The sequence below is a fragment of the Fusarium phalaenopsidis genome (assembly GCF_050370095.1).
Source record: "Fusarium phalaenopsidis strain FUZ10S chromosome Unknown contig_32314, whole genome shotgun sequence".
In the NCBI taxonomy this organism is placed as follows: domain Eukaryota; kingdom Fungi; phylum Ascomycota; class Sordariomycetes; order Hypocreales; family Nectriaceae; genus Fusarium; species Fusarium phalaenopsidis.
Genome location: NW_028145400.1, coordinates 85,452 through 111,733, shown reverse-complemented (window position 1 = coordinate 111,733; position 26,282 = coordinate 85,452). Strand labels below are relative to the sequence as shown.

Sequence of the window (26,282 nt, the reverse complement as noted above, 5' to 3'; positions counted from 1 at the left end):
CACTCATATGGCGCTGGCTTCTCCGCTGAGCTCGCTCAGCCCTCTCATCCTGTTGCTCCCTTGAGTGCCTGTCGAGTGACTCGCTTGCCGCATCGATCATGTTTAGCCACTGCCTGGTTCCAATGACGCCGGCCGGATTGGCTGTCACGTAGCACCCGGTCGTAACAATGTGTTGACTGGCGGGTAGGTTCGGGTTGCCCAGTACCAAGGTCAGCCTATGTCATATCTCACGCATTTTCCGGCTCCCTCTTCCTCGGCCTTCCATCAAGTCCGACCGTCGCCGTGCCTCAGAAGCCGTTGTGTCGTCGAGTGTCGTGATAATCGCGCCGTCTATCTCAACGCCGGGCTCCCTAATGCCCCGTGGCGCCTCCTGTGGCAGTTCGGCCTGCTGCTCTTGCGGTTGGTCATCCTCCCCGCCCAGCTCTGATGCAACGACGCCTTGCTCTGCCCTCGTCAACATCGTGCTGTTGTCGCGGCCGTGGTGAATATACTATGCAGTTACCTGCCGCTATCGTTCGGCGGCGAAGTGGTCGGCTATACGTGGGCCTGAGTCGTGGCCGTCGAGGGCAACGTGTGCGACTCTCACGGAATCAATGGGAAGTCTTGGAGTAGATGCTACATGCGAGAGCCAGGGTATGTCAGCATTCCGCGGAGGTATGCGAATCAAACATACGGGAGAGTGTCATAAGCGTCTACCTCTGGTCGCAAGACGGCAAGGGGTCGCAAGTCAGTCTGTCAGACTTAATGGCGACAGAGGGTCGTGTCAATAGGTTGCGTTCATCGAGAGTCGAGACCATGCGTGAGAGGCATTTTCGTCAACCTAGGGAGTTTACTTGGCAGCGAGGTGAACAAACAGCGAGATTTGTTGTGGAAATTTGCTGAGTGACACGATTTGAGGTGAAAGAAACCCATAGGCAGCAATCCGTATACCCGCAGCCGGTGAATCAGACCCTTTGTCACCATGGCCTTGCCGTAAAGTGAATACAAGCTACCATGGCAATCAAGATCAAACTTTTGATCATGCTCTGCCTCATTGTTATTATCACACTTTCCGTCATGCTCAGCACTCATCTCTCATGCCTCTCCCCACTAGAGATCACGTCCTTGTCCCCGTCCATACGCGTGACGAGCACTCTGAAATCCTTCCAGATCCAGCAGCAGCGCAGCCATGCAGGCCCGTGAGAGCAGGCCGCTCCACATCGCCGCGCAGTCTCGCGAGGATCTTCCCGACATCCGGCAGGTCGCACGGCCTCAACTCACTGTGGCCGACTACGCTGAGCCTATCAGCATCCTCCCTCGGCTGTACGAGTCATTCTACGAGCCGCATAATATTAACCACCAGCGTTGGTTCAGCATCGTGAGCGTCCTGACCCTCACTTGGCTTCTGTGCCTCCTCATTGACTTTGTGATGCCATAAGTATACACGGGCTATACGAGCTATCTATGTCGGCGGCGCCGTACTGGACTGCAAGGGTGATTCCCTATATATAAAGATCTCATTTGGTCTAGATGAATTCTACGCTCGTGCTTGTCTTGACTTTCTCCTGCGGAGGCTGATCCCGCCTACAACCTCGATGAATGCAGCCATACGCCTCCTACCGATCCTCTCCCCCTGCCCGGCATACACGCTCACCGACTGTGCTGTGCCGTCGGGGTGGTTCTCCTTCAAATTCTTGCCTGGTGCGGCGAGCCTGCTTTCCCTCTTTGTGGCCTCGTGCGGTCAGCGAAACTCTGTCGCCTGTAGCACATGCTCCTTCAAGCTCATCACTGCCGTCAATCTCGATCGAGAACATGTGCTTACGCCCTTCCAACAGTGTGTGAGCATACCAGCGTCAGGCCACTTCCATACCCGTGCTTTCAACGACGAGACCTGTCCTGAGATATTCCCGATCCCATGGCCTGATGATGTCTTACCTTGAGGCTAGGCCGGCAGACATTAACTCGACTGGCTCCTCATTCGCCACATATACTCATAGCCCAGTTGCATAGCCCACGACCTAATATACTGGGTAACTGCCTCACACGCAGGCAGGCTCTATTATCAACGAATACATCATGATAAGCAATGAAGCTTATTCCCCTAGACCCACTGTCGTGACTGCCCATTGGATGCCCCCCCGACCCCAGGCTCCACACAGCCTCTGGTTGATCCCTGTGGCTGCGCACCGTTGAATAACCTAATTTCAACGTCCCATTCCAACCCCTCTCTGGTCTAAATCCAGGACCACTGCTAAGCGACCTCACGATGCTGGTCCTTCCAATGAGGTAACACTGCGCAAAGTGCACTAATTAGCCGCCAAACATGACCTCATATGGCCTTGCCCGGGCCTCTCACGTCTTCTGAGGTGGTAGGCTTGCTGGCCTTCAGTTGGAGAGTCTCGGCTTCTGGCAGGTCACATGACTCCCCGCGCCGCCTGTGGGAGGCGGCTCCCACAGTGCTGACTCGGCAAAGTTAAAGAACATCACGTTTATCATGGTAACAAAGGAGATGATGGCTACCGCTGCCTGCCTATAATGAGTGCAAAAGATGGACACTCTCCTTATGTTAGAGGCCTCTGGAGTGCTAGTATAGTATCACGTAATATCATTTACGCCTATGGATGCCAAACCTGGTTGAAGTACTTGAAGACCTAGGCACATTGCCCACTTAGACTCGTCGCACAGCAGGCCAGAGGCAACTGCTTGTTTTTATTTCCGGCGGATACCCTACTCCTACAGAGCATTCGTTGGGTCAAGGTGAACCAAGATCATAGACTACTTATTCCCTACTTCTGAAGGATAAGGTAAAGGGTCGAGCGGAAGAGGGGAGTAACTTTAGTCTTGGAAACGACCAGCAAGAGAGGAGGAGAGGGGAAAGGCAGTCGTGGCCTCGTTGCTGTCGGCCTCCCCACTTGGGCCACTCCGGCACTGTCAGGCAGGTGGCAAGGCCCCGATGCATTCACTGCACTCAGAATTCTGCCGCCGCTCGAGAGCAACGCCTTGTCCTATATCTTCCTCTCCCACATCTGTTTATTATTCCTCTACATCAACAGCGTCACCGATATCATCTTGCAGGCATAAAGAACGACACGCGCACGCAGCTGTACGAATTCATCATCTGATCGCGACACTCACATACCCCCTTCAGGACGCCAACAACGTCCGACGGCGCCAGTGTGACCTCGTTACCTCGCACTCCCGGTCACCGCACGCCTCAAAGGCGCGCTGCCTGACCAAACCGTAGCCTCAAGGCTTTGTCACCAGGCAGGTAGGGTGTGTTTCTGGTTTGAAGACTGCAGGTTTTGTTGATTTCACCTTGATTACGCGCGACCGATCGTGGGCTCCCGGTAAACAAACACAAACCCGTCGGGGAAGATTGCTTGAGATTCGCATTGTTAGCCCACGGAACTCGCCTTGTATGTATCGTAGCCTCAGAGCATTCCTCGCCATCTAAGATGATGCCAACTTTGTCTGAAAGTGTACCCTGTCCAGCACACCGCCCTTACCCGATTCCCACGTCTAAGCCGGCACGTCCGCATTCGCCAGCATGCCCGAGACCAAAGTGCGCTTTATTGAGCAGCAACTGAGCGAACTAGAGACCCTGTCGCGAAACCTGCCCGATCAATTGGCCAAGATCCTTACCTCCCGGTGGCCGGAGGTCGCTGTTAACCTCGGCGAGACGTATGATGCACACCTTGGCGAGCCCGCGGCTAGCAGCGAGGGGCACGACCTAACCACGGATGCTCTGAAGCCATTAATGCAGCATATACAGGCCGAGCTAGACGCACTAAGAGCACAACTTCCCACAAGGCATCCCAAGAGTCAGAGAACCCTGCTGCCGACCGAGCAGCCAACACGGGCCGCCCCCAGCGCAACCGCGCACAGGACCGAACACTCAGATACAGGGTTACAGCCCACAACGCCAGGCCGTGACCACGGCAAGATCCGAATCCCCCCAGAAGGCATGGGGCCCAACATGGCCTCGACGCTAGAAAGACTCATCACTGCCCACGGCTTCGATCAACTGTTTGAGGTCACTCCTCTTCCGATACCGCTTACTACAGACCTCAGCGAGGTGTTCACACTGGAAGGTGAACCGGACGTCAAAGCCAACGAATTCATGACAGCCGGCGATGGTATTGCCCATGTCTTTGTCGCCGATGTCGAAGATGCCGTTGATTTTCAATGGCCCGACTTTACCACCGTCGTCGAGAGGCCAACTCTCGGGGAAGTCACTCGCTTTCTAGAGGGGACAATCCGCGCACCACCGAAGATTGCGCCGCACTTTGGCGGTACATTCCGTCACACGCTCGAGAATAAAAGCCCCCTACACCCTGGTGATGAACTCGCGACCCTGACGCAGCTTGCTCATGCCAACGAGGAGTATACACACATCGGCGCTAGATGGCTTGAGGCTATTGGCGTTGGCTATCGCATTGAGATCCAGGGGCCAGCAGAGATGAAGGTAACCGAGCCACAACAGTATCACCAAATCACAAACTACTCCACCTGCATAGCCAGGTCGATCAACTCCCTCCCACCCGGTCAACAGATGGCTACTAAGACGGGGCCGGGAATTACGGCTTGCTCCAACTGCGGCCTGTGGCCCTTACGCACCATCAAGGGACATGTGATCCACGAGGTTGAACCTCTCGAGGAGGACTATTTTGCTAGACTCCGCGAGCCTGGAGGCTCTGGCGAAGACGATGACCACGATGATGACGACCCACCTCCTCCCAGTGGACGAAATGCTCGTGCCTGCACTAAGCGAAAGGTTAATGGTGACTTGGCCTACCGCCCACACAAACGCACGCGCAGCGCGGCCCACAGTGTCACGCCTGAGCCCCATCTCAACGCCGGTACATCTAGCGCAAAGGGCCTTGGGGCGCCCAAGGTGGCTAACAACGACGACGAGCACTGCTCCGATGCCGACGGTCCCGCAGACAATATGGCCGAAGCCCTCGATCGCCTTGTCGTCATGCCCGGCGCTCAGCCCGACGGGGATATAACCGACGATGTCTTCCGAATGGCCGCGGCTATCTGTACCCGGGATGCCCTCAAGCAGTTCGTCGATATGGTCAGTTACTGGAGCGGCCATAAACGCTTCGCCCACGCGGTCTCGAAGGCCGTCATCCCTGAGGGCTCCAACCCAGACACTTGTGTGTTGGTGCAGAGGTGCAGAGGTGCATTCGGGTCAAGCACGGCGAGAAGAGAGGCGGGAGTGAACAGATACTGGCTCGCTATAATGACCCCCAGCTGGCACGTGTCTATCGGCGGCTAAGGGGAGATGCGGGTCGCATCGATAGTGAGAGCTTGGAGATGGTCATGTCCGCCTGCGATATGAACAAGGAGGTTGTGCGGTATCATCAGAAGGCGGGCAACAGGTGGGATCGGGTCTACGGCGTACTCGAGTATGGCCTCCTTGCCTTCGTACCCTATGGCCCCCAGACAGCCAGCACTTTCGGCGTGAAAACGTAGAGGTATCAGGACTTGGGCAAGTGCAGCCGTGACGATGACTTGGCGCGTTTCCGCGCGCTCATCAAGTGTGAGTATGTTGAAAAGATCTGCCAAGTGGCTAGAGCCTAGTTTGATGCGATTGATAGCAACAAGTCCATCCATTTCGAGTGGGAAAATCATGACGTGGACTGGGAATCTCTGGATGAATAGGGTGTATTAGAGGAGTTCCAGGTCTATGAGGGCGAGTAGTTGTTGGCATTCGGCAGTCTATATGATCAAGGTATAAGCATTGTGTGGAGAACTCTCTATTGCTATCGAGCGTCTCGGTGAATGGTGAACCTTAAAGCCCCCCCCACCCCTGCCTATCTTTCTCCTGCTTCAGGAAAGCCTTAATATCCTCCTACAGTGTTTGCATCGCCCATAGACTCCCAAGTCCGGCCGAATAAGCCCAAACCTCATCTACTGTGTCCTGCCAGCAGCATCCGACTTGGTTATCAACGCTGGTCTGTCTATACCTCTGTGGGGTGCCGGGTATGATGGCTGTGGAGAACATGACGATATTTCCTTTCGTAGACAAATATTCCTTGATCTCTTCACGGTGCTGTCGGCTAGTCTGGGAGAGTGCTGCAATCCCGCTGTACAGTTGTGGTATTGAAAGGAGCCTCTCGATTGGCACGTCGTCAGGTCTTAGGGCCTCTCCCTTGAAGAGGAGGAGCAAGGCGATGTGTTCTTGTACCATCTGGACACCTTGGCGATGGGCGTAATGGTAGCTGTTGGGTGACGGGAGGATACTTTCGTGACTCGACACTTTGATTAAACTACCGTCGCCTGCCAGCTGGCTATAGATGATATGCCGAAGCTCCATTGGGAGAATGGAGAGCATGTCCAGAGTGTGGCCATCAGAGGCAACCTCCGCGCCGGATTGAGGCCCATCGGACGATGGCATGATGGTATCTCGTTTGACCATGGAGGCTGCGATGTGTCGTGTGGCGGCAAGGATATATCGGTGACGACGTGATCTTTTGGTATGTCTTGTGTAAAGGCTTATTGGCCGGTGTTCGTGACGTTGTTGGGGCCAGTTGACAAGGACACATGTGCCGTGGAATAATAGGAGTAGATAACGGTGCGTGAACTAATAATTATGCCAGGTCTATGGAATACATATCGGCCCGCGACTGATGATCTGTGACGGTGAGGATAAAAGAGAGATGAATGACAGAGGATGAAGGAGAGAAGAACGAGCACATTGAAGCCTAGACTATGGCGCAGGCCCTGAGGGTGAATATCGCCGTTGTGTGAATATATGTACCATGACGAGCAAGACATGGAGTGAAGAGGTAACTAATATAGAGTGAATATATTCGTGTAGTATAGCTAGGGAATGTTAGTAGTGCCTGCATAAAGGTAGCTTCTGATTTTCAATGGAGGCTATTGTCAATGAAAGAAGCCATATGTTCTGAGGGTATTAGACTGAGCGGCGGCAGTTGGGCCATGAGGAACCTGAGCCCTCGGCAACCTTGCGATTGTTACAAGTTACCATTCCGATGGACAAGATGAGGATGAAGAAGATGACAAAGGTTCAACACCCTACCTCAACGAGCCTTATTTCATCGAGAACACGTCTTCAACAATCCCAACCTATACTACATCAATCAGCATGGATGCGCTATGAACCATATAATATGGCCTGCCTTCTACTACCGCGATCGCGCCTTGTTTTCTGCTTCTTTGTTATAGCTGAAGCCCGGCCCTTGATGGGTTAACTGAGCCAGAAGATAGTCTTTGCCCTGAGCCGAAGAGCTGGGCCCAGACTGATATTGGGCCCGAAGTGGTCACTGTGTTTGCGGTGTTTGCTGTTTGTTTGTAAGATTTCAACTTGTTTGACAGATTGCCTATTGTGCCCTGTTCGTGGCAGGAACCACGGCGATTGTACATAGATTCAATAGGGCGAGAACCAAGAATGGCTGCCACATAAATCCACGGCTACCTATTGGTGAATGCAAGCTCCTGCCTTGACTTTTTCTTCCGCTGACCTCACTCGACCTCGCCTCTCCCTCCATCTGCACCACCAACTGCCCAGCTCTATTGTGACTCACCTATCGTCTCTTGAGGCACACCTCTTCTCAGGAAGCCTCCAGCTTCCTCATCGGCGGCTGCAAGGAGCTGACCACCACTGCGCCAGACACTCTGCTACGCAGCCCTCGCGCGAGCTAAGACATATCTGATCATAAGCACCATTCAAAGTAGGCTTCAGCCTTCAATAGCATGACATCCATAACCATTCTTTAGGGCAGTATGTCGAGTTCGCCTCCCCCCTTGCCCCCCTCTAGGCCGAAGCGACGGAGCAGCTAGTCAGCAGCCTCGCCCCCGAAGCGCTAGAAGCCCGAAGTGGTGCGAGAGGCGTCTACAATAACTTTCGGGTTGGAACTTGAGTTTGCCTGCCCCGGTAGCGACGAGATCAGGCCCCCGAATGGTTCCGCGGCTCAGACGTTTAAGGCCTACGAGATAGAGCAGGAGGCTCTGCAATACGACAGGGTCTACAGTGACTTGGCCTCATCCGTCACGAGCTCCGGGCACAGAGGGAGCTATAGGCTGATGCGGTGGTATCCAGACTATGAGGTCTGCGGCATTCAAGACGAGGCGCCCCCGAGGCATGAGGTCTACTCGCTGGGTTCGGAGTACGACGGCGACGACATCCACGTGCCAGGGCACCCGCAAGGAGAACCATTCCCGAGATATTATTCAACATGGGGATTTCGGTACGAATCGTGTTGTCACCCACGTCTGTCCAAGAACACCGCCAACTTGAGACCCTGCGAACTTAACACCCCGGTGCTTGGTGAGGCGGAGTGGGTCAGCGGATTCCCGGCGCTGCAGAGAGTCTTGACCGAAATTGAGAAGGCTGTCGGGGGCAGGATCGAGGTGAACAAGACTTGCGGAACTCATGTCAACGTCAGCTTTGGTGGCTGTCTTGGGGATTCCGACGAAGACAGGCTCAGAACCCTGAAGCGCTTCCTGACTCTCATCTGGCTGCTTGAAACTCATCTCTTGGGGTTCCTCTGTCCTGACCGTGAGAACGAGTACGGCTCGCACCTGAGTTCTGACAGAGAGTGGCCGCAGGACAACATCCACACAACGGAGAAGGATGTGACGTTGGAGATGGCAGACAACCTCCCCGCTGCACTGCTTTCCGGGATGGGTCATGAGATGGAGCTGATCTAGGGGTCTACGTCGATATCAACACTGATCAATCGCATCTGCACAGCGTCCAGAGGTTCCGGCATCAGGAGACGCGCAGTACGTATCCACAGAGTAGAAGAGGACGAGCCAAAGGCTATCATCGAGCGTACCAAGGAAGGCGATGGTGACTACGCCGACGAGAAGGCAGACGATGCGAGCGCCCAATATGACGAAGCGAGCCTGGAAGATGACCAAAGCAGTGACCGCGATACCTCCGAATCTGCGGACGAGCAAGACGGTGACATCTTCAGCGAGCTGCCCGCCTATGAGACCTACTCGGACCACGATGAGCCGCTGCGGTTTCCCTGGTCACACCTGGACATCAGAAATCTTGTCGTCGAGATCCGGCACGCGCCGGGGACCGTTTCACGGCAATTTCTATTCACCTTCATCGCGATTGTGCTATCGCTCGCCAAACTGTCTCATCACAGCCAACCAGACGTTCGATTCCATGCCCTATTAAGCGATCTGTACAGAACCACCTCGGCCTCGGCTCCGAGTGTCAGAACTGCCGCCGCCATTGTCCAGACCATAAGGGTCTACCTGGATCCCATGTACCAGGATACGCTTATATTCGACGAAGCCTACTTTGAGCAACGCAACCATGAATATGAGAAGGGCAGAGATCCTAACCTAGATGAGAACCAGGCGTGGGCAAGCAGTGTTTAGAGATCTATCTATGTATGTGCGAGTGCTCCCGTTGGACAAAGGTGGAGGGACAGGCCTCAACTGGTTCTGGCCATGATGAGATGTTGTGCCTGGAAACGAAGGCGGAATGCTCTATGTCTGACTTGCTAGTGTTGATTGAGATCTTGAGCGGGGTTCTTTGCTTCGTACGACGGAGCCCGACGAGGGAGACGGGGGCGGTGTAAGAGATGAGTGCCTAGGATGATGGCCATTGATTGGTATTTGCTTACGAAACCACGCATTAAACTTCACAATGGGCGTAAGTAGCAGCCGCATCGTGGCGAATCACGTACTAGTAGCATGTAACCGGAGTCACGGAGACTCTGTATCCCCTTCTGAGATGGATAATCCCGAGGTAAGAGTTCATTCTACCGCATAGATATTAATTAACTCTCCGATAATTAGTTTATATAAGTACTGCACTCTATATTGAGCGGAAGATATAGGTTGATACTAATAAGGACGCAGATGTGAGACCGACTTGGCCGAACAACTGGACATGCTTTTGGAGATAAGGTTGGGATTCGAGACAGCCGCAAAGATATATGAAGATGCATTCCCTACTCTGCCCTAACTAGTTTAAGATGAGTCTTTGTCACCAACACTCCCTGATGAGCGGGAAGACTGATGCCTTCCTCTGACTTATTCGCTGACCTGGGCACATTGGAGTCCACGCCAAGGCCAAGGGCAACACGACCAGACCTAGCCTTCCATGACATTTTCCCATCGTAATCTACCGGCTGGAGCTAATGATATTCAAGAAATTCGTAGTCCCCATCCTTCGTTTGTTCGGATTGAATCTGAACTACATTATTAGAAATGCGACCTTGTAAATATTATCACCGGTTGGGCCCGCTTGCCCCAGGCATCGTTGCGAAGAGCTTGACGATTGCTGGAGGCCTACAATGCTTCTGCGGCCTTCGTCTAGATAGATATCTTAATTAGGCTTGGACAGGTCGAAGTCTGATCCAACATAAATGGTTGTCCATGGGATGTTGACCCGAGGAACAGAAGATTGCTGAAACCGGTCGGCGCTACCCTGCTGTGAAACTTCATGAGAGTGCGGTCAAAATTAGCGCATACGTAAGCAGCGCACACCAATAGGGTTCGTGCCCACCTGTCAACACCAAGGCCCGATGCTGCCCAAGCCCGTTCGAGGTTTAACATCATCAGTTCATAATGGAGATCCTGAACCGTCGGGCTCATAACCTCTAATTACGATCAAGATGGACATGACTCGAGTCGCTGAGGCGCGGGAAACCGCAGTCTTTGCGGTCACCACAAAAGGCAAGTGACAACACTTCGCGAAGTTAATCCCGCGAGCCTTTCCCCGGGCGTCGGCATGATCACGAAGGAGAACGAGTTCATTGTAGTTATTCCTCTCATTCATTCGAGTCAGGACGTATGGCATAGGTCTAAAAGCTCGAATTGGTACAAATTAAGATGGGACGTGAGAACTTTTATTAGCATTCCTAGCGGAAATGTATTCGAAGTTAGGAACAGTAGTGTCATGATGCGGACATTCTATTTTAGCTGGTAGTGTATATGAGCCTGCGTCTTGGCACGGAACATCACATGTATTACAACATAGCACAGTTTTCTTAGCTGTGATGTAATAATTCTCTTCGTTTAGTGCCTTTGCTTGGTGAGTTGGGGAAAAGTCCTGCCAATATCTTCCCCAGTCATTAGCGTACAGAATCCCAACAGCCCGATGCTAGTGTAAGTAAAGGATCTTCGTACGCCGCGAAGGTGAAAACCATTGCTTCTCCCTAGCCATCATCTGTATGATTCGGTTAGTAACTCAACCCGAAGCTGTTGCTGATGACAAGGGCTGACTGATGTTCACCCAGGTCCAGGCGAGCAAGGGGCGAGGGGGTGGCGCCGTCTCTGAGGTCACGGGAGATAGCCAGTTTCTGCTTGAACCAAAAATGCCTGCACCTACTGGGCGAGGTTTCCAAGGAATGCTAGAGCTCTGTCAGTCATCCCAGTCACAAACTCCGGCCTGGCGCAAGTGCTGGCGCCAAGAGATTGAAGGGGAGGGGGATACGGGTCGTGCTGTGACTCAGTTGGAGCAGGGTTGATGGTAACAAGTAGCCCCAACGGCAAGCCCTGTATGTTCGTCCTCCCAACAGCGCTGAACCTCATATCCCCGTACCAAGATCATGGCAAAACTCAAAACCAACGAGATTTGGATGTTGATAGGCAATGAATGGCCAAGCAGATTGGGATCATCCACAAAGCTTGGGAAAGTACTAGCATGCTAATAAACGTAAACAAAGGAGTTGTAGGTAGGAGTTGAGGGTGTCGCGGAGGAGGAAGGGGGCGGCGCGGAGGAGGGAGGAGGTCGGTGAGAGCGCGATGCTGGTCGACAATATCATTGTAGACGCCGAGAATTGGGGTATAGGGAGCGACAACTGCACCGATTTGAGCGAGAGTTAAGCCGAGAGCAAGAGCTAGGATCATTTCGGGGGTTTTAAGGTCCGACTCTCTCCAATCAGGGTCCAGTCCAAGACGCTTCATCACTCAACAGAAATCCTCAAGCACTAGGGCCCTGGGGTCAAGTGGACCACACTTGGCATTCCAACAGAGAGCTTCCACCATTTGAGTCCCGGCATCGGGTTTTGTCTATGGAGTGATTTGCTTAAAGCTCCTTCCAGACTTGGTCTTGACCTTTGCCAGGAGATATTTGACATGAGCGTCGATATGATCGAGCGATAATCGTTTGATTTCCTCTTGCAGGTGGGCATCGAGATCATAGCACATGTCAAGTGCGAGAAACTGGGGCCCCTTTTCGCGCAGACAGTCCAACAGGTTATTAAAATCCTCCGGAAGAGATTGTGGTTGTGACACCGAATGGCAGCCTGAGCTCTTGGACAAGGCAATCAGGTTTATCGCCCATGGGGTTGGGCAAGTGGAAATCCGCCGGACCGTTGGCCCAGGTGGTGTGGCGGTCGCGTCTTGAAGACTGGATATGTCGGAACGAGACTGCAGATAGTGATCGTTAACAGCTAGATATACAATATGGATGCGTGCTTCAGATGGGAGTGATTTTGTGACTATAACATACCTAGACATATCCCTCATCTTTCCCGTTGTCGCCTGTTGAGGCATGGTTGTGGTGGGTAGCGGTGTCGGGCTCCGTGGTCAACGGATCCTTGGGCGAGTGGTCAAGAAAATCTTGATCTCCAGATGCTGGCGACTGAATCATGATGGATGAGTGAACTGGGTATGGCGGGTGGATGCAAATGTGAGTGTTGGGTTGAGTATAGGGTCTTTCAAGAAGCAGAGCGGCCGTCACCCAGCATTTTTATCTCATGGAGGACAGCTAGCCGGAATCTCGATTGTCTTTGGTGGCTCACCATTTCCTGGTAGCGGCACAGTGCATAGCGGTCGCCCGGCTAGGGCGGTAATCGTTTCCCAATGAACGGCAACCCGTTTCGGCCAACAATGGGAGGCAACACAGAAATGAAGAGGCCTGATGCGCCCTGCCGTTGATCGGCCGATGTTGTGTCCTGCGGAAGAGAGAACGTCGGCAAATACGTGAACAGGGATGCTGAGCCGGCTGAACGCGTTGCGACGTGATCATCAAGGTCAGGGATGACCTCCAGCATGCGCCTCAGGGATTGTGGTCCCTCTACACGCCCCCACCAAATATCCATGCCTGGGCCAGACTCAGACTTTTAGTGTGCATGCCAAGCGGGGAGTCGGGGAGGGCAGCCTAACTGAGGGGACCATTCACGCCATTCCACAACCAACTCTCCCGGCCTGACACCGGTTCTTTTTTTCGCAGTGGCCCAAGCTCCTGTGTTCCTTTCCGACACACCCCAGACGACGGATTAACTTCGCTGTTTGGCTCGACTCATGAGGCGTTTTCAACGCGGGCGCAACAAGCTCACGCAACTACGAACACCACCGAGAGACCTACCATCGGGAACAGATCCCATCCACACAGGAGAGATGGAGCATCCTAGCCGTCCCCTAAATAGAACCTTGCTGCAGTTCTCCTTACCAGAACGCCCAAGCTTCAGCTGGACGGATTACCTTCACGTCTTGACATTGACCGACGTCGACCTGCGCCATTTGATAACAGAATGTAGTTATGCAGTGGCGATTCTAAAAGAGGAGCAAGGACGCCGACGGGGTGAACGAGGTGAACGGAAAACGTATGTACGGGAGGGCCTCGTCAAACATTTTCAGAAATTCGCAGGGCCGCCCTTTGAGCGTGTGGACACCAAGCTCTTGGAACCTACGACCGATCCGACACGCTGGCTCATCGCAAGGCTAGCTGGACTGGATTTCTCCGCGCCACGGCTGTCTCGAATGGCCCTTTCTGATCAGGCTGGCGTCGTTCGTCTTGCTCTCAACTCCTCTCTCTACCCCCCAAGAGACGAAAGGCTGCCGGAAGAGAGCCCTATCGTTGCAAGCAATTTAACCTGCCTCCCCTGCCTCCCTAAACCAAAGTGGGACCTTGCAAAACTAATATACTACGCTGGCAATAATGTTCCTAGATTCTTTTTCTCCACTCAGAATGTCTCTTGGTCTGAAGAGGGGAGATTGAAGTACGCGAGATACCTTCTAACCCTCCCCTTGACTCTCTGGACGATCTTGAGCGATCCCCGCTACTCCACGTCAGACAATCGAGTGGTCAAGCGACATATTCTCTGTACGGACTTATCACAGACGAGATACTTCGTTCTACTTCGAAAACAAGCGCAGAACAATGGAGAATGCGAGCTCTCAAGCACGTTTGCTACATTTTCCCCAGGAACGGCGAAACAGAACCTATCACGTGAGTTCACCAGAGCACTTGGGAGTCCTGTTATTCATCCAAGTCCAGTTATACACAAAAGGGCGATTCCCTCTTACCAATCCTTCGCAAGCTAGCACCACACATGTGGTCTAATCCTGCGGAGTGGAACGACGCTGACTTTCTGGTGGCGGCCTTCGAGGCGTTCCTCGCAGCAACATATTTCGGGGACTTTACCTGGAAGATCAAAGCTATACAAGTCGCCGAGCGGCTAGCGCTTCTGATAAATAACTACGTCGACATGTCCAGGGTTTCTCTGCGTCACTATGCCTTGCGAAGGCTTGATCCACTTCGAAGCAAACAACCCGTCCCCGCGCTGCCCCCCACGATCTGTCTTATTCCAGCAGCCAATAAACGCTCCAACGCATTCATGGGGCAATTCACTTTGATGAAGACTCAAGCTTTGATTGATGAAGGGGCTGGCTGTTCAGACGTATACGGAGCGACTCAGACATTCCGAGTCCTCGATCCCAATAACATATCCCGGCAAGAGGACCTCGTTCTACTCCAAAGTCGGTTTCTATATGCGAAGAGCCTCCGATATGATGGCAGATTCGAGCAGGCCGCGGAATTCTTCAACCAAGTCCTCGACACTGCCAAGCAACTCAATTCACGACTTATGCTAAAAGTCGTGGTCCAATACGCCGAGCTCGAAAGCGAAAGGGGCAACCACGCTGTGGCGCTCCAGTTCCTCAACCAGGACAAGGAGTACCTTAGCTCGGCGCATCGTTTAGAGCTAGGGTCTGGAAGGCGACTGACATTGGCACTTGCCTATGCACATCTCATGAAGGCACTCGATGACATGATGCGGATTAGTCGTCGAGATGATGTCGCTTTGAATGAAGCCGCAGGTCTGTTCCAGTGGCTTCAGGATACTTATACAAACATGGGTCAGGTTGGCCTCACCGTCAAGCAGAACATTTTCCAGGCCTGTTGCGGTCTGGCGATGATTTACCATGTCCGCCAGGAAACAGCACAGGCATTTCACTGGTGGGAGGAGGCCAAGGCCGCCGCCTACCGTCGCTGGCCAGAACCAGGATACGCGATAATGATCGTAACATATTCGCAGAGTCAACTAGCCTTCCAATTACGCCGCGCGGATGCGGTGGAGCTTTCCCAACAGGCTAAGCAGGTCTGGAATAGCATTGGGCGTCGCCGATGTTATCACTTCACCGGGCTGGGAACATTATGGCCAGACTGGATCGGATATCACGAAGAGGAGCAGTCGCGCCAGCGGTTGATACCTCTTCACCAACGAGGTTGATGTAGTTTCTTCAAAGCAAACGCAACCAGGAATAAACTCCCAGTCACCAAGACATACGAGCCTCTCTTTTGCGCCACCTCCATAGCAGTGTTTCGGTCCTTGATTATAACATGCGTTCCTGGTGACACCTCCTTCCACGTCCGAGCATATGCCTCCAAACGCTCTGTCTCCATCTTTCCAGTATCAGAAGTCAAGATGACAGAAGAGAAAGATGTCCCCAAGAGAGTCCCCAGAGACTTAAGAGTCGCATGAGGGTCATGACGGTCGGAGTCTAGGCCAAAAAGAAGGACACAGCCTGTGCTAAGATTAGGTTAACAAACTGCAGTGCTGGCGTGCAGAGAGGACCCTACCATTCATCTTTAGGAATCCGGCTAAACCACTTTGCCGATATGGAAGCACTCATGGGGTTATGAGCCCCATCTAGGCACCAAGTTGTCCGGTTTACTTTCACAATCTGGAATCGACCCGGCCATTTGAAGTCTCGGATTCCGCCCTCAATGTCACGAAGTATCAGGCCGCCCCGTGGGTTGTGGCACTTGATGAATGCATCACTGGCGTCTCTGGCAAGCGAGGCATTGATGCGCTGAGTTGGGTCCTGGAAATCTCCCGGAAGTTGCTGCGAAACATCAACGAGCTGTAGGTCTAGCCCAAAGTCGCTTGCTCGAGATTGTAGCACTTTCGCAGCATTGGGATGCTGAGGGACAGTTAGCGCACAAGCCCCTGGCTTGAAGATCCCAGCTTTGTGCCAGGCAATGTTCTCAATGGTTCCACCCAGTTCCTGCTCATGATCTAGGCCAATGCTTGTAATCGCGGTAACGATGGGATGTCGTATAATATTGGTTACGTCGTACTCTCCCCCGTGATGGCATTCGTATATCGCGACGTCAACCTCCTCTTGCAAAAAAACGTGGAAGGAGAGTACAGCCAGAAGCTGAAGCTGCTTTGGAGTGCCAGCGTCCTCCTGGCGAAGACCAAGGCCTTCCCAGACTTCGAAGAAGGCTTCGGTGAATCGAGCGTCAGACAATGGAATGGAATCTATGCGAATCATCTCGTTATGCCGTTCCAGATACGGCGACGTGTAGAGTCCACGCTTCTTAGGAAACCCGGTTCTGCGCCCATGGCTGCGCAAGAAGCTATCGATGAATGCGCACGTGCTCCTTTGCCTTTCGTCCCAGCGACGTGGATGACCTTGAGACGATCAAGTTTCTCTTCCTAAGAAGGTCAATAATAGCCAGTTCCATGACTATAAGTGACTGACATCATGCCCAAGTTTCCGCAGCCATTCTTTCATTCCGTGGATATGAGGGGTGCCACGAAAAGTAGGTGCGCCATTTGGCAGACGTGCCCTTGTGAAGATTGTGGGAGCTTTTAAAGATCTCGCTGCTCTTCTCGAGCGGAGCAGCTCAATAGCACGCTATTGGCGTTAGATCCCTAGCCATAACGAGATAGCAATTCCTAACTTACACCGTAGGTTCGTTCTTCCTTCATGCCTGGGGGCAGTCCGAAGGGGATCTCGTGGAAGAGATTTGCGTTTCCTGTTTTCCCCTGTTTTTTCCGTGTCGGATATCGGCGGGTACCCATGGGGCTGACTAATGAGGAGCCGCCGTCGAGGCTACCCGAAAGGAGGGATATGAATTGAAATAAGATAACATAGAACAAAATAAACACTCACCATTTACAGCCTATAGCCAATGGTCCCAACCGCGAAACACCCCCTTACCAATTCTAGCCCGTTGTGTACCTGATTGTTGTTGATCTGTGCGAATCGCACGCTGACGCTTCTTGTACGAATCTACAAGCATGTCAACCCGCATGTCCACTTCCTCCATTACATCCTCAATGCTGCTAGAACGCATCTCAATGAACTCAAAGTTAGAAGTCATAAAAATTTCCTTCACAGTAATGGACATTATTAGGACTGATATCGTCAAGGAGAACCCCGCAAAGCCGAATTGCTTCGAGCGGCTTTCTAAGCCCATGGCGTAATTGACCCTCTTCTATACCTAGATGGCATGTGCTCGTCCATCAGGGTAACTCCGCCAACATCTGAGAGGATCATGGCTCGGGAGCCGGCGACTTTTGTTACTCCGTAGAACTCTAGAATGAAGTCACCCTGTAGGGCCTGCATACATCGGTTTGCCATCACCTCGGCGTCGAACAGGTTTGGAGCGTCATCTCCGCGTCTTCAAGAGTTCTTCGTCTTCTTTCTTCAAGATAACACGGCCGGGAAGGCCCTTCCGCGTCTCATCACGGAGAGTGAGGCGAAGCACATAGGGGTAACGATCGCCCGATGAAACTACAAACCCCCCCATGCTCAGTTACCGTGTGAGTCTTGAACTCAAATGAAACGTCCTATGCCCACGTCAGTCCATGACCAAGGCTTGCAAAAATTTATTTTTTTCTCTTTTCTTACTGGCTCGGGCGGGGGTGGGTTTTATGCCTGGGCAAGAAAAGTACTTGTGTTAATTAATCACGTGACTGTGAGACATCTCTCAGGGAGACACGAGGGATATTCACTTTCGTTCTAATGAAGAATGGGCTGTCCTTGTTGTTATTGCAGACTGTTTTGACGGGAGATAGCTTACAACTTGAACTTGTGAGCGGCAGGATAACATAGGGAAAGAATATGATAACATTTTATGCCTATGTTTAGGGCTGTGGATCAAACTTGAGCAACTACTTAGTCTTTGCTATAAATATCTACTTTAGGATCTAGGGTAGTTATGCTAGGGACAACTCTAGTGTGTTCCTCCCATAAGGGCCATGAGTCAGTAATGGCCTGACCGTTCGGCTGCAAAACAAGTTGCCTATGCAATTGCTAGTAAAGACATCCTCTATCAGTCTCTCCCCTCTCGTATCCCGCCGGATGCTCTCGCCTTCTGCTACCAGTTGTTGGCCATCTGGGCTCACCAGAAAAGAACATCCGAGAATGGACCGTTAGGCCACCCAGGCTTGGTAGGGTGAAATCATCGCTCTGGCATCTCCGTATGCCTTGGACAATCATCTTATAGAGAACGTCCCGAATGGGGTAACCATAATGCTCGCTATCGCTCTCAGTCCGTGGGAAGAGCCAACAGTCGACGTCGCATTTCTTGAATTCTGCTCTCTCATTGGCCCTGAGTTGTAATCCTAGGAACGAATTGCCGTCGAAGGAAAGCGTCTGAGGGCATTCATACTCGATGGCATATCTGCAGACACTTGCTAGACGTGGAATATGAGGGGGATGGTGGTATCGAACGCATACCCTCGGAGCTCTCTCAGGAGCCCAGAGTATTCATCGTGCAAATTAGAACTTGGCCAAGGATGATGGGAAGCGTGTTTGGGCCGAGAAGAACGTGTGCGATGCATAGTCACGGAAGTAATGCAAATCCTGTTCCAGGTGCCTCCTTGAGCCTATGGGGAAACAGACCTCCGCTAAGCATCTTGCATGTGGAGGACCAACCCGCCTACGTTGCACATTTGATCAACAAGACAAGTCGGGACAGTGATCACAGGGGAAGCTCAAGAGCCCCGCTGTTGCTTGTTCATACAGGTAGTGGAACCGCCGAGGCTTCGAACTATGGTAGCCTAATTCTTGTCCCGCCATGATAACAAAACAAAACCCCTCGCAGAGGGTTGTCGGCCATTTTCTCTTGAGCAACCCAGTCGGGGCTCAGCGTAGGTGCTTCCTCCATTCCTCAACCGGGACAACCTTGGTATATGGGAAATGACCTGACACCGAACCTCACTCTTTTCCCACCTGTTTTTGATCTCTTCGCAGTTTTTGCCAGGATTTTGATCCGTAATGTGCACGACGGCATGCCGTTACCTGTTGACGTGCTTCGAAGGTTACGTTGGTCGCCCAAATGGATACGTCGCATCGTTTGGCGCGTCATCCGTTGCCAAGGAGAGGAATCGCCCTTCGCCAATAGCAACATGATGTAGCCACATCCGCCTGCCACGCGGAAGACTTCTGTAAACTCCATGTTCTCTGACAGGGATGCAACAGCCACGAAATGGACGACTCCACTCCATATTCTCTGACAGGGATGCAACAGCCACGAAATGGACGACTCCACTCCATGTTCTCTGACAGGGATGCAATAGCCACGACATGGACGACTCCACTCCATGTTCTCTGACAGGGATGCAACAGCCACGACATGGACGACTCCACTCCATGTTCTCTGACAGGGATGCAACAGCCACGAAATGGACGACTCCACTCCATATTCTTTGACAGGGATGCAACAGCCACGAAATGGACGACTCCACTCCACGGAGCTTGCGGCCCCCTGTTCCTGTCCCCCTGAGCCCAGGCGTGGCGTGGCCCAGAGTAGGCTGCCTCCGCTGTGACCGAAGAAGGATTGGCCAGGAGCTTCGACGGGGTAACACAACGTAAAGAGCACTGGGCGTTGAGGGATAGCCTTGAGAAAGGGACAGCACTGCTGAAAGGAAAATTCGGACACCTCCACGGACGTAAGTTCACACAATTCTCCATTTTCACCAGCTCCCACTTTGCCCTATTTCCAAAACGATGTCAAGGATCAGAGGGGGGCGCCGCCCTAGCAGTCTCCGACCTCCACGCCGGGGAAAGGCTTCTAGAGCACCCAGAATGGAGGGACAAGCATGTAACACACTTGTCCAACTCGCAAGTCCCCAACCACAGCCTGAAGCGCACGAAGACCCAACCCACGAGGCAATGAACCAGTACATGGACGACGGAACCGAAAGCGCCGAGCAACAAGCTGCTCTGGGGGCTATCAATAGCCTGGTCGGCCAAGAGAATGACACGAGCGATGACGAAGAAGGATCAATTCGCGCCCAGCCGCCAACTACCTCTCAAGATCCTCGGTTGGCCAGCATTCAATTCATCGCGGATCACAGGCAGAACGGAAAACGTTATTACCTTCAGTGCATGTTGGCCACTGGCGAGCGGGTCTGGTTGGGCGAGGCCGATGTTCAAGAAGTATGCAGCTCGGCTGTCTGCACATACTGGAACTGCAAGGATGAATTTGAGCGTCCCAAGGGCCTTATTCCGTCTTCTGTGCTCAGGGTCTTGGGTCGCTGCCCGGAAAAGCCCGATCATTTGCAGGTCCAAATGGTTGGCGACCCTATCTTCTCCGGAACGAACCGCGAAAAGAAGCGGTTCTTTGAGGAAGATTGGCCTCAAAACCCGACCTGCAAGCTTATTTTCAACTACAAGTCGGTGCGTCTACTAGAAACGGAGCTTCTCAAGTGCTGGCCCAACCCGTACCAAAAATGGCTCCAGGGGCCCTCTGTACCCGAAGACGGCATTCAGTTCATTCACGGGCACCGAAAGGTGCAAACAGACTTGACGGTGTTCTTTAGCTTTTCAATCCTTTCGAAAGACTGCACTAATGGCACCTTTGAGTCGTGGGTGGATGAGCGTGATCTGCACCTAGAGCACGGCGCTGCGGTACTCACATATTGGAGATCTCTCCGAGGGGGACGGGCCCAGGAAGCCAAAAAACACCCTAGGGTTCCCAATCGGTGTCTGCAAATTCATTCCCACTACCGTCGGAGTGGGGTACTGTACCTCAGGGTTCAGCACGTTGGCAAATCTGCCGTCGAGGGGGATCTCGAGCGTATGTCTGTTGCTCGGTCGATGGACAAGTGGGAGAATGAAACGAAGGATTACCTTGCTGAACACGGCCTTGAGGTCTAGACAGAAGACGGTTCAGACTCTGGGTTTGAATGCACAACAGTATATCGACGAGATGATGGTTGTATCGGATGGCTGACTCGCATGGTAATGCGCCGCGTTGATATAAAACGTTGGAGTGAAAGGGTCAGAATGTCGGTGTCTTTGTGGCTCTGAAGCAGTTTACATGCACCTTTTCCGTTTCCTATTGAACTACTTGAATTCATGGCTTTGTATACACTCCATATTGCTCCCTCTTGACGAACTTACTGGTTGGTCCTGCCTTGCAACTTGACAGCGGCCATACATTGGCATGTCGTGGCCTTGCCTCGGTCGTCACTCTCCAAACAACAAACTCAACTAGTAACCCAAGCGGCAATGATGACGAAACCTCACACAGTGGCTGTCTTTGACAATGTTTTCTTCTTGTAAGTGACCGAACCATTCCCTCAATATCTATCTCAGCCACCACCCTCCATCCTCACACTTCTGAGCTATCGCCGCTCCCAACGCCATTGAAATCTCAGTGAAGGGCTGACAGATCAGCTCAGACATGTAGTCCGCGCAATTGAACCTGGTAGCTTCATTGACGAAAAAGGCCCCGCGAGAACTGTGCTCAGATATCCCAATATCAAGGCGCAAACCCACTTGGACAGATTGGTAGTGTCGGTCAGCATCATGCCTGTTCTGGAGGCATGAGTTGACCATCTCGGCAAATTCATACAGCTCGTTCCACTTGCTCTGCTGTTCTGCTGGATCATTGGAGTACCAGGAGAATGAACTCAGCTCCACCGGCATCACTGCCAGGCCTTTGGGTTTCCCGGTAGACTTGGAATCGAAGGCAGAGTCAAATTTTGTTTGCGCGGCCTTGAGGGCCTTCCCTTGAACTAACCACACCCGAAACTCGCCAAACTGACCAAATGACTCGACTAGCTCCTGATGAAACCAAACATGCTTCGAGGATGCCGATTTTATGGTGCGTGAGCCCGCTCGCATGGCTGTCGGTGCGGTCGTGGGTAGCTGACATCGTAAACCGGGACGCGAGTTAGCTCCCGTAACTTTGACGTGAGCACCGCCGCAACTATGGCTCCTTTTCATTGCATGGCGAGCACAAATATCCGGCAGGGTGCATTCCCCGATCCCGAGACATGTTTTCGGGCGGTAGGTGAATTTGTTGCTGCTCTGGGCAATGCCATTGAATGCTCGTATATCGCCAATCTTGAGCTCCGCCCATTTGACCTCGGTCTCGCTGGGGCAGACGACGACATTTCCATAGGCGGCTTCAATGAGATTCATATAGCTGTGAAACTCTTCTAGCCCTGGAGAAGGCCAGGAACTATTGGTGCATGAAACAAAAACGAGCATCTTTGTCTGTGGCATGGCCTGAATACGCTCGACAAGCTGGTCGCGTTGATTCAGATCCCGGAGCTCGGCCCATGCACGAAAGTCCGCGGTGACAGTCGGACCTTGACACGCATAAAGAATCGTCAGGACAGCCTGGTGAATCACCAACTTGTTGCCCCTATGACTTATGAAGGAGGGGCCCAGGTGGGTTTGCAGGTTGTTGATTTTCTCTGGCGTGAGGAGTGTGTAAAGATGCTTGTTGAGAATCTCCAGGTCTTCAAGATCCACGGGAATGCCTAGCATGTCGTTGCTCGCTATGTCGTCTACTTCTGGGATCCCAAGGAAGAGAATGTGGGTCTTGGACGCCGCCATCGTGACCAACCCTGTCGACGCTTCGTCGTTTAGTATCATCTCGTAAACGCCTAGGCGCCTGAATTTCTTCTTGAGGGCCTCGGTCTCGAAAGTACGTGCGTTGGCGAGAATGGAGGCTCGGAGCTGCGTGCGCTCGCTCTCCACCATTCTGCCGAGGCGAGAATGGCCCAGCCTCATCAAACAAAGAAGGGCTGCGCATGGCGACGCGCTGACGATCGGCTTGAGAAAGTCCCGGAAAGTCCTGATTCGACGATCCGAAGGATTGGATTGCCGATACATCTTCAACCCGCTAGCCAGGGTCTTCTGTTCCCTTGTAGTGAACACAGTGTTACTGACTTGAAGTTTCGATAATGCAGCATTGGCTGGAAGACACTCCGTGTTCCAACTCTGACTGAGGGTACTAGAGGCATCGCTCTTGCTCTGATAGATGTCGGCCATTTGAGCACTAATCTAGAGATAGCAGAGAGCGAATCTCTTTTACCACCTGTCATAGACTCGTGGACCAGGTCGTGGACTCGTGGATTAGTCGTGGACTCGTGGACTAGTCGTGGACTCGTGGACCAGGTCGTGGACTCGTGCATGAAGAGTGGTGGGTAGCCGAGGAGCTCTGGACTCTCCAAAAATTCTGTCGAGGTTGGTCCCTCCCCCCCCCCCCAAATCTTGCTTTTTCCTTCTGGGTGCGTTGATCATCGAGGCGGTTGTGAGTGGCTGGCTGGATCTACCACACACGGGAAGAATAAACGTATCAGGATAGGTGTAGGCAGGGATAAGATGCTCCCTCTCGGGCCCCTGTCATGATCAGGGTCGGGGCTGGGCCACTGGTCCAACCTCGAGGCAGCCCCAGTCAGACACGGGGCTCGGGATGGCCCTGGTTCCCGAGCCGGTCTTAGCGCGCTGAGCTGACTGTGGGGCATGTTATCCCCACGGGGTGTGATCAGTTGGAGAATGGGTATGCACACACCGCTACAGGGTACAGTCACCAAGAACGTAGGGAGAGGTGAGACATGGGAGACATGGGAGACATGGAAGACAAAAGACACCCTCCGCCTGCGTATCACATATCATTTCACGAAAGTTTGGGTGTGAATATCTATCTACGTTGGTGGGTGCACTGATATCCTTTGGGAATAAAAATGCAAAGAGGCCCCTGTGCTACTGGTTCGCCTGGTGAGCCTCTTGTTCGCCTTGTTCGCCTTCTTCTTGCCTGACTCCACTTTTTGCTCCTATCGCCGTGTTCGGAAACACTCGAACGAGCATCGCGACTGCGCTTACACGGACTGTCGATTCTTGCACTATTGGCGTCAAGCCAAAGACTGATACCGTTGCTATGCCTCGAACGGAGACCAGGACTTCGTTTTCTCGTCCCAGCCTGGCCAAAGATTCAGAAGTGCGGCAAGTTCTTACCAAGCTCATCTCGACGGCAAATGATCCCTCTCCATTACCCTCAACATGGGCGACAACTGCAACTCTGTCTACCACCAGTCCGCCTGGTGATTATGCGATTGACGACAGCGAAAGCCTGCAGGGGTTCAAGGACAATGATGACACCCATGAGCCAAAATCTGAGGCTTTTCCACGCATCAAGCCGACATGCGCACGACGAATTTCCCTTATCAGCGAGCTTATCGGAAAGAATTCCCCCCATGATACTGGGAGTGGCGACGGCGCGGAGAAAACTCGACCAGGCCAAACCTCGGGAAACACCACTAAACAGGGCCCTGGAATATCTCTATCACAAGTTGAGGACGCCGCACGCCAAGCCATAGAGAACGACCGAAGCCTTAATGCTCAAATATTACATTATAGGTCAATAACTCAACTTTCAGGCCGGCGTTATCGCCTGGATCAAGGGCATGAAACATTGGCTCCAGAGGTGATCGAGGCCATGGCTATGACGGCAACGATTAGTGATGGTACAAGCGTCCTTATCTATCATCGGGGAATGAAAAAGTATTATCATAACGAGGATAGGAGTTGCAAGAAAGCTAATTTAATTTATTAATACAACTATTATTCATGCGCCTTTTATGTGCTTCTCTTCGGTAGTTCCACTTGGCATTTCCGCCTAATCCTATTCTCAACTAGAAATCTGTCAACTAGCCCCATCAGAACACGGAATTCTAAACATTATTACGTGGCTCACTATCTATCATATGCGACGGCATAACGTTCACTGGCGTTTCATAATGGTCTATACTTGGTGCATGATTCCAGACACCTATCCTTCTAAGTTACTCCTTCACGCTGGTATACGAATAACTGTCTGGGGTTGGTATCGTCTCGGGACTTTTCCCGACTATGTTTGGGGTTTGGTATTGACCGGCTATGCTGGTGCATTGCTGCATCTTTGCTTAGGTTCTATTACCTTCTCCTCGACCTCCTCCCCGTCAGGTGCGGCATGGCTACTTCCCTGCGCCTCAAACAAAACAATGGACTGGTCAATTTTGGTTTGTTTTGCATTGTCCGAATTAGAGTCTAACTCGGGTAGATAGTAAATAGTAACGCCAACACGAGCCTCACATCGACGCGCCTTGATAAATACCAGTGCTCGCGCCGCTCACATCGGATTTCAACATGCAAAAACCACACTCTCGACGAGGAACCATCACAAGCTTTGATCAGTACACCCTCACCGGTGGCCACGCCAGGCAATCACTACAGAGCAACTGCGGTCCCTTCAGCAGCTACAATAACCCCCATGGAAAGGTGGGCTGTGCTACAGTTGCGTGGAACCAACCTCTGCAGAGACAAACGGGCATGATGGATTGCTACCCAAGCCCGCCGCCCGAGAGTGAGAACAGACACATCAACCAGAAGTACACAACCGAGGAAGGAGACCTCATCATTTACGCCTGGCACGACAAGAAGATGAAGCGGCAGCGAATCAAGCAAGAGTTTGCCGCTCGATTCGGTCGCATCCCCGAGCGCACCGTTCAGGGTCTTCGGGCGTGGTACTACCGTATGAACCTTCGTATACCAATCTGGGACCAAGACGGTTGGCTTTGCTTCGACAACGAGGATGACCTCGAACCTCGCCATGTCAGCATCAAATGCCGGGGGCGGGACAGTCAACCCTAACCTGTACAGAAGCTTGGCCTCGCCCAACAGTACCCCGAGCGGGCGGTCAAGTTAAAGGCTCAAGACTGGGGTAGGTTACGGGGCGTGGTTGCCTGTGGTTGCGGCCTGATGATGCTGACAAGTGGACCAGCTAGGAAGAGAGCACCGCAATACCGAGAACGGCGAGAGTGGAGACAAAGAAAACAGCAGCGAGGCTGGAAAATATTGTGCCAGTGACATAGGGAACAGCGAAGAGGGTTTAGTCTAGGCCTCCTCAATCCTGGTAGCGCAGCTTGGGCAGGATAATCACTCACAGAGCCATCCACTGTTGTGGGATATATCTATTATGTCCCCGGGGTCCTCTATCTCAGGAAGGACTCCCCTCTCATGGTGGAAATAGCAGAAATAGACTACTGTGGAGTGTATACAGG

General features: G+C 52.6%; 6 protein-coding genes across 6 annotated transcripts; all 6 read left to right on the top strand.

The window, feature by feature from the left end:
• Window positions 1–1,168: 1,168 nt before the first annotated feature.
• Window positions 1,169–1,417, top strand: LRP88_11544 (uncharacterized protein; the record flags this gene model as incomplete). The annotated part of the gene is made up of 1 exon (XM_083247970.1): window positions 1,169–1,417. One exon carries the CDS (start codon window positions 1,169–1,171, stop codon window positions 1,415–1,417), a length of 249 nt encoding a protein of 82 aa, XP_083096249.1.
• A 2,109-nt stretch (window positions 1,418–3,526) lies between these two features.
• Window positions 3,527–5,260, top strand: LRP88_11543 (uncharacterized protein; the record flags this gene model as incomplete). The annotated part of the gene is made up of 1 exon (XM_083247969.1): window positions 3,527–5,260. One exon carries the CDS (start codon window positions 3,527–3,529, stop codon window positions 5,258–5,260), a length of 1,734 nt encoding a protein of 577 aa, XP_083096248.1.
• Window positions 5,261–8,241: 2,981 nt separating this feature from the next.
• LRP88_11542 (uncharacterized protein) lies at window positions 8,242–9,345 on the top strand (the record flags this gene model as incomplete). The annotated part of the gene is made up of 2 exons (XM_083247968.1): window positions 8,242–8,635; window positions 8,702–9,345. 2 exons carry the CDS (start codon window positions 8,242–8,244, stop codon window positions 9,343–9,345), a joined length of 1,038 nt encoding a protein of 345 aa, XP_083096247.1.
• A 4,910-nt stretch (window positions 9,346–14,255) lies between these two features.
• On the top strand, window positions 14,256–15,434 carry LRP88_11541 (uncharacterized protein; the record flags this gene model as incomplete). The annotated part of the gene is made up of 1 exon (XM_083247967.1): window positions 14,256–15,434. One exon carries the CDS (start codon window positions 14,256–14,258, stop codon window positions 15,432–15,434), a length of 1,179 nt encoding a protein of 392 aa, XP_083096246.1.
• A 4,681-nt stretch (window positions 15,435–20,115) lies between these two features.
• LRP88_11540 (uncharacterized protein) lies at window positions 20,116–21,102 on the top strand (the record flags this gene model as incomplete). Its single annotated transcript, XM_083247966.1, has 1 exon — window positions 20,116–21,102. The coding sequence occupies one exon, from the start codon at window positions 20,116–20,118 to the stop codon at window positions 21,100–21,102; it is 987 nt and encodes a 328-aa protein (XP_083096245.1).
• A 4,266-nt stretch (window positions 21,103–25,368) lies between these two features.
• Window positions 25,369–25,872, top strand: LRP88_11539 (uncharacterized protein; the record flags this gene model as incomplete). The annotated part of the gene is made up of 1 exon (XM_083247965.1): window positions 25,369–25,872. One exon carries the CDS (start codon window positions 25,369–25,371, stop codon window positions 25,870–25,872), a length of 504 nt encoding a protein of 167 aa, XP_083096244.1.
• Window positions 25,873–26,282: the final 410 nt, after the last annotated feature.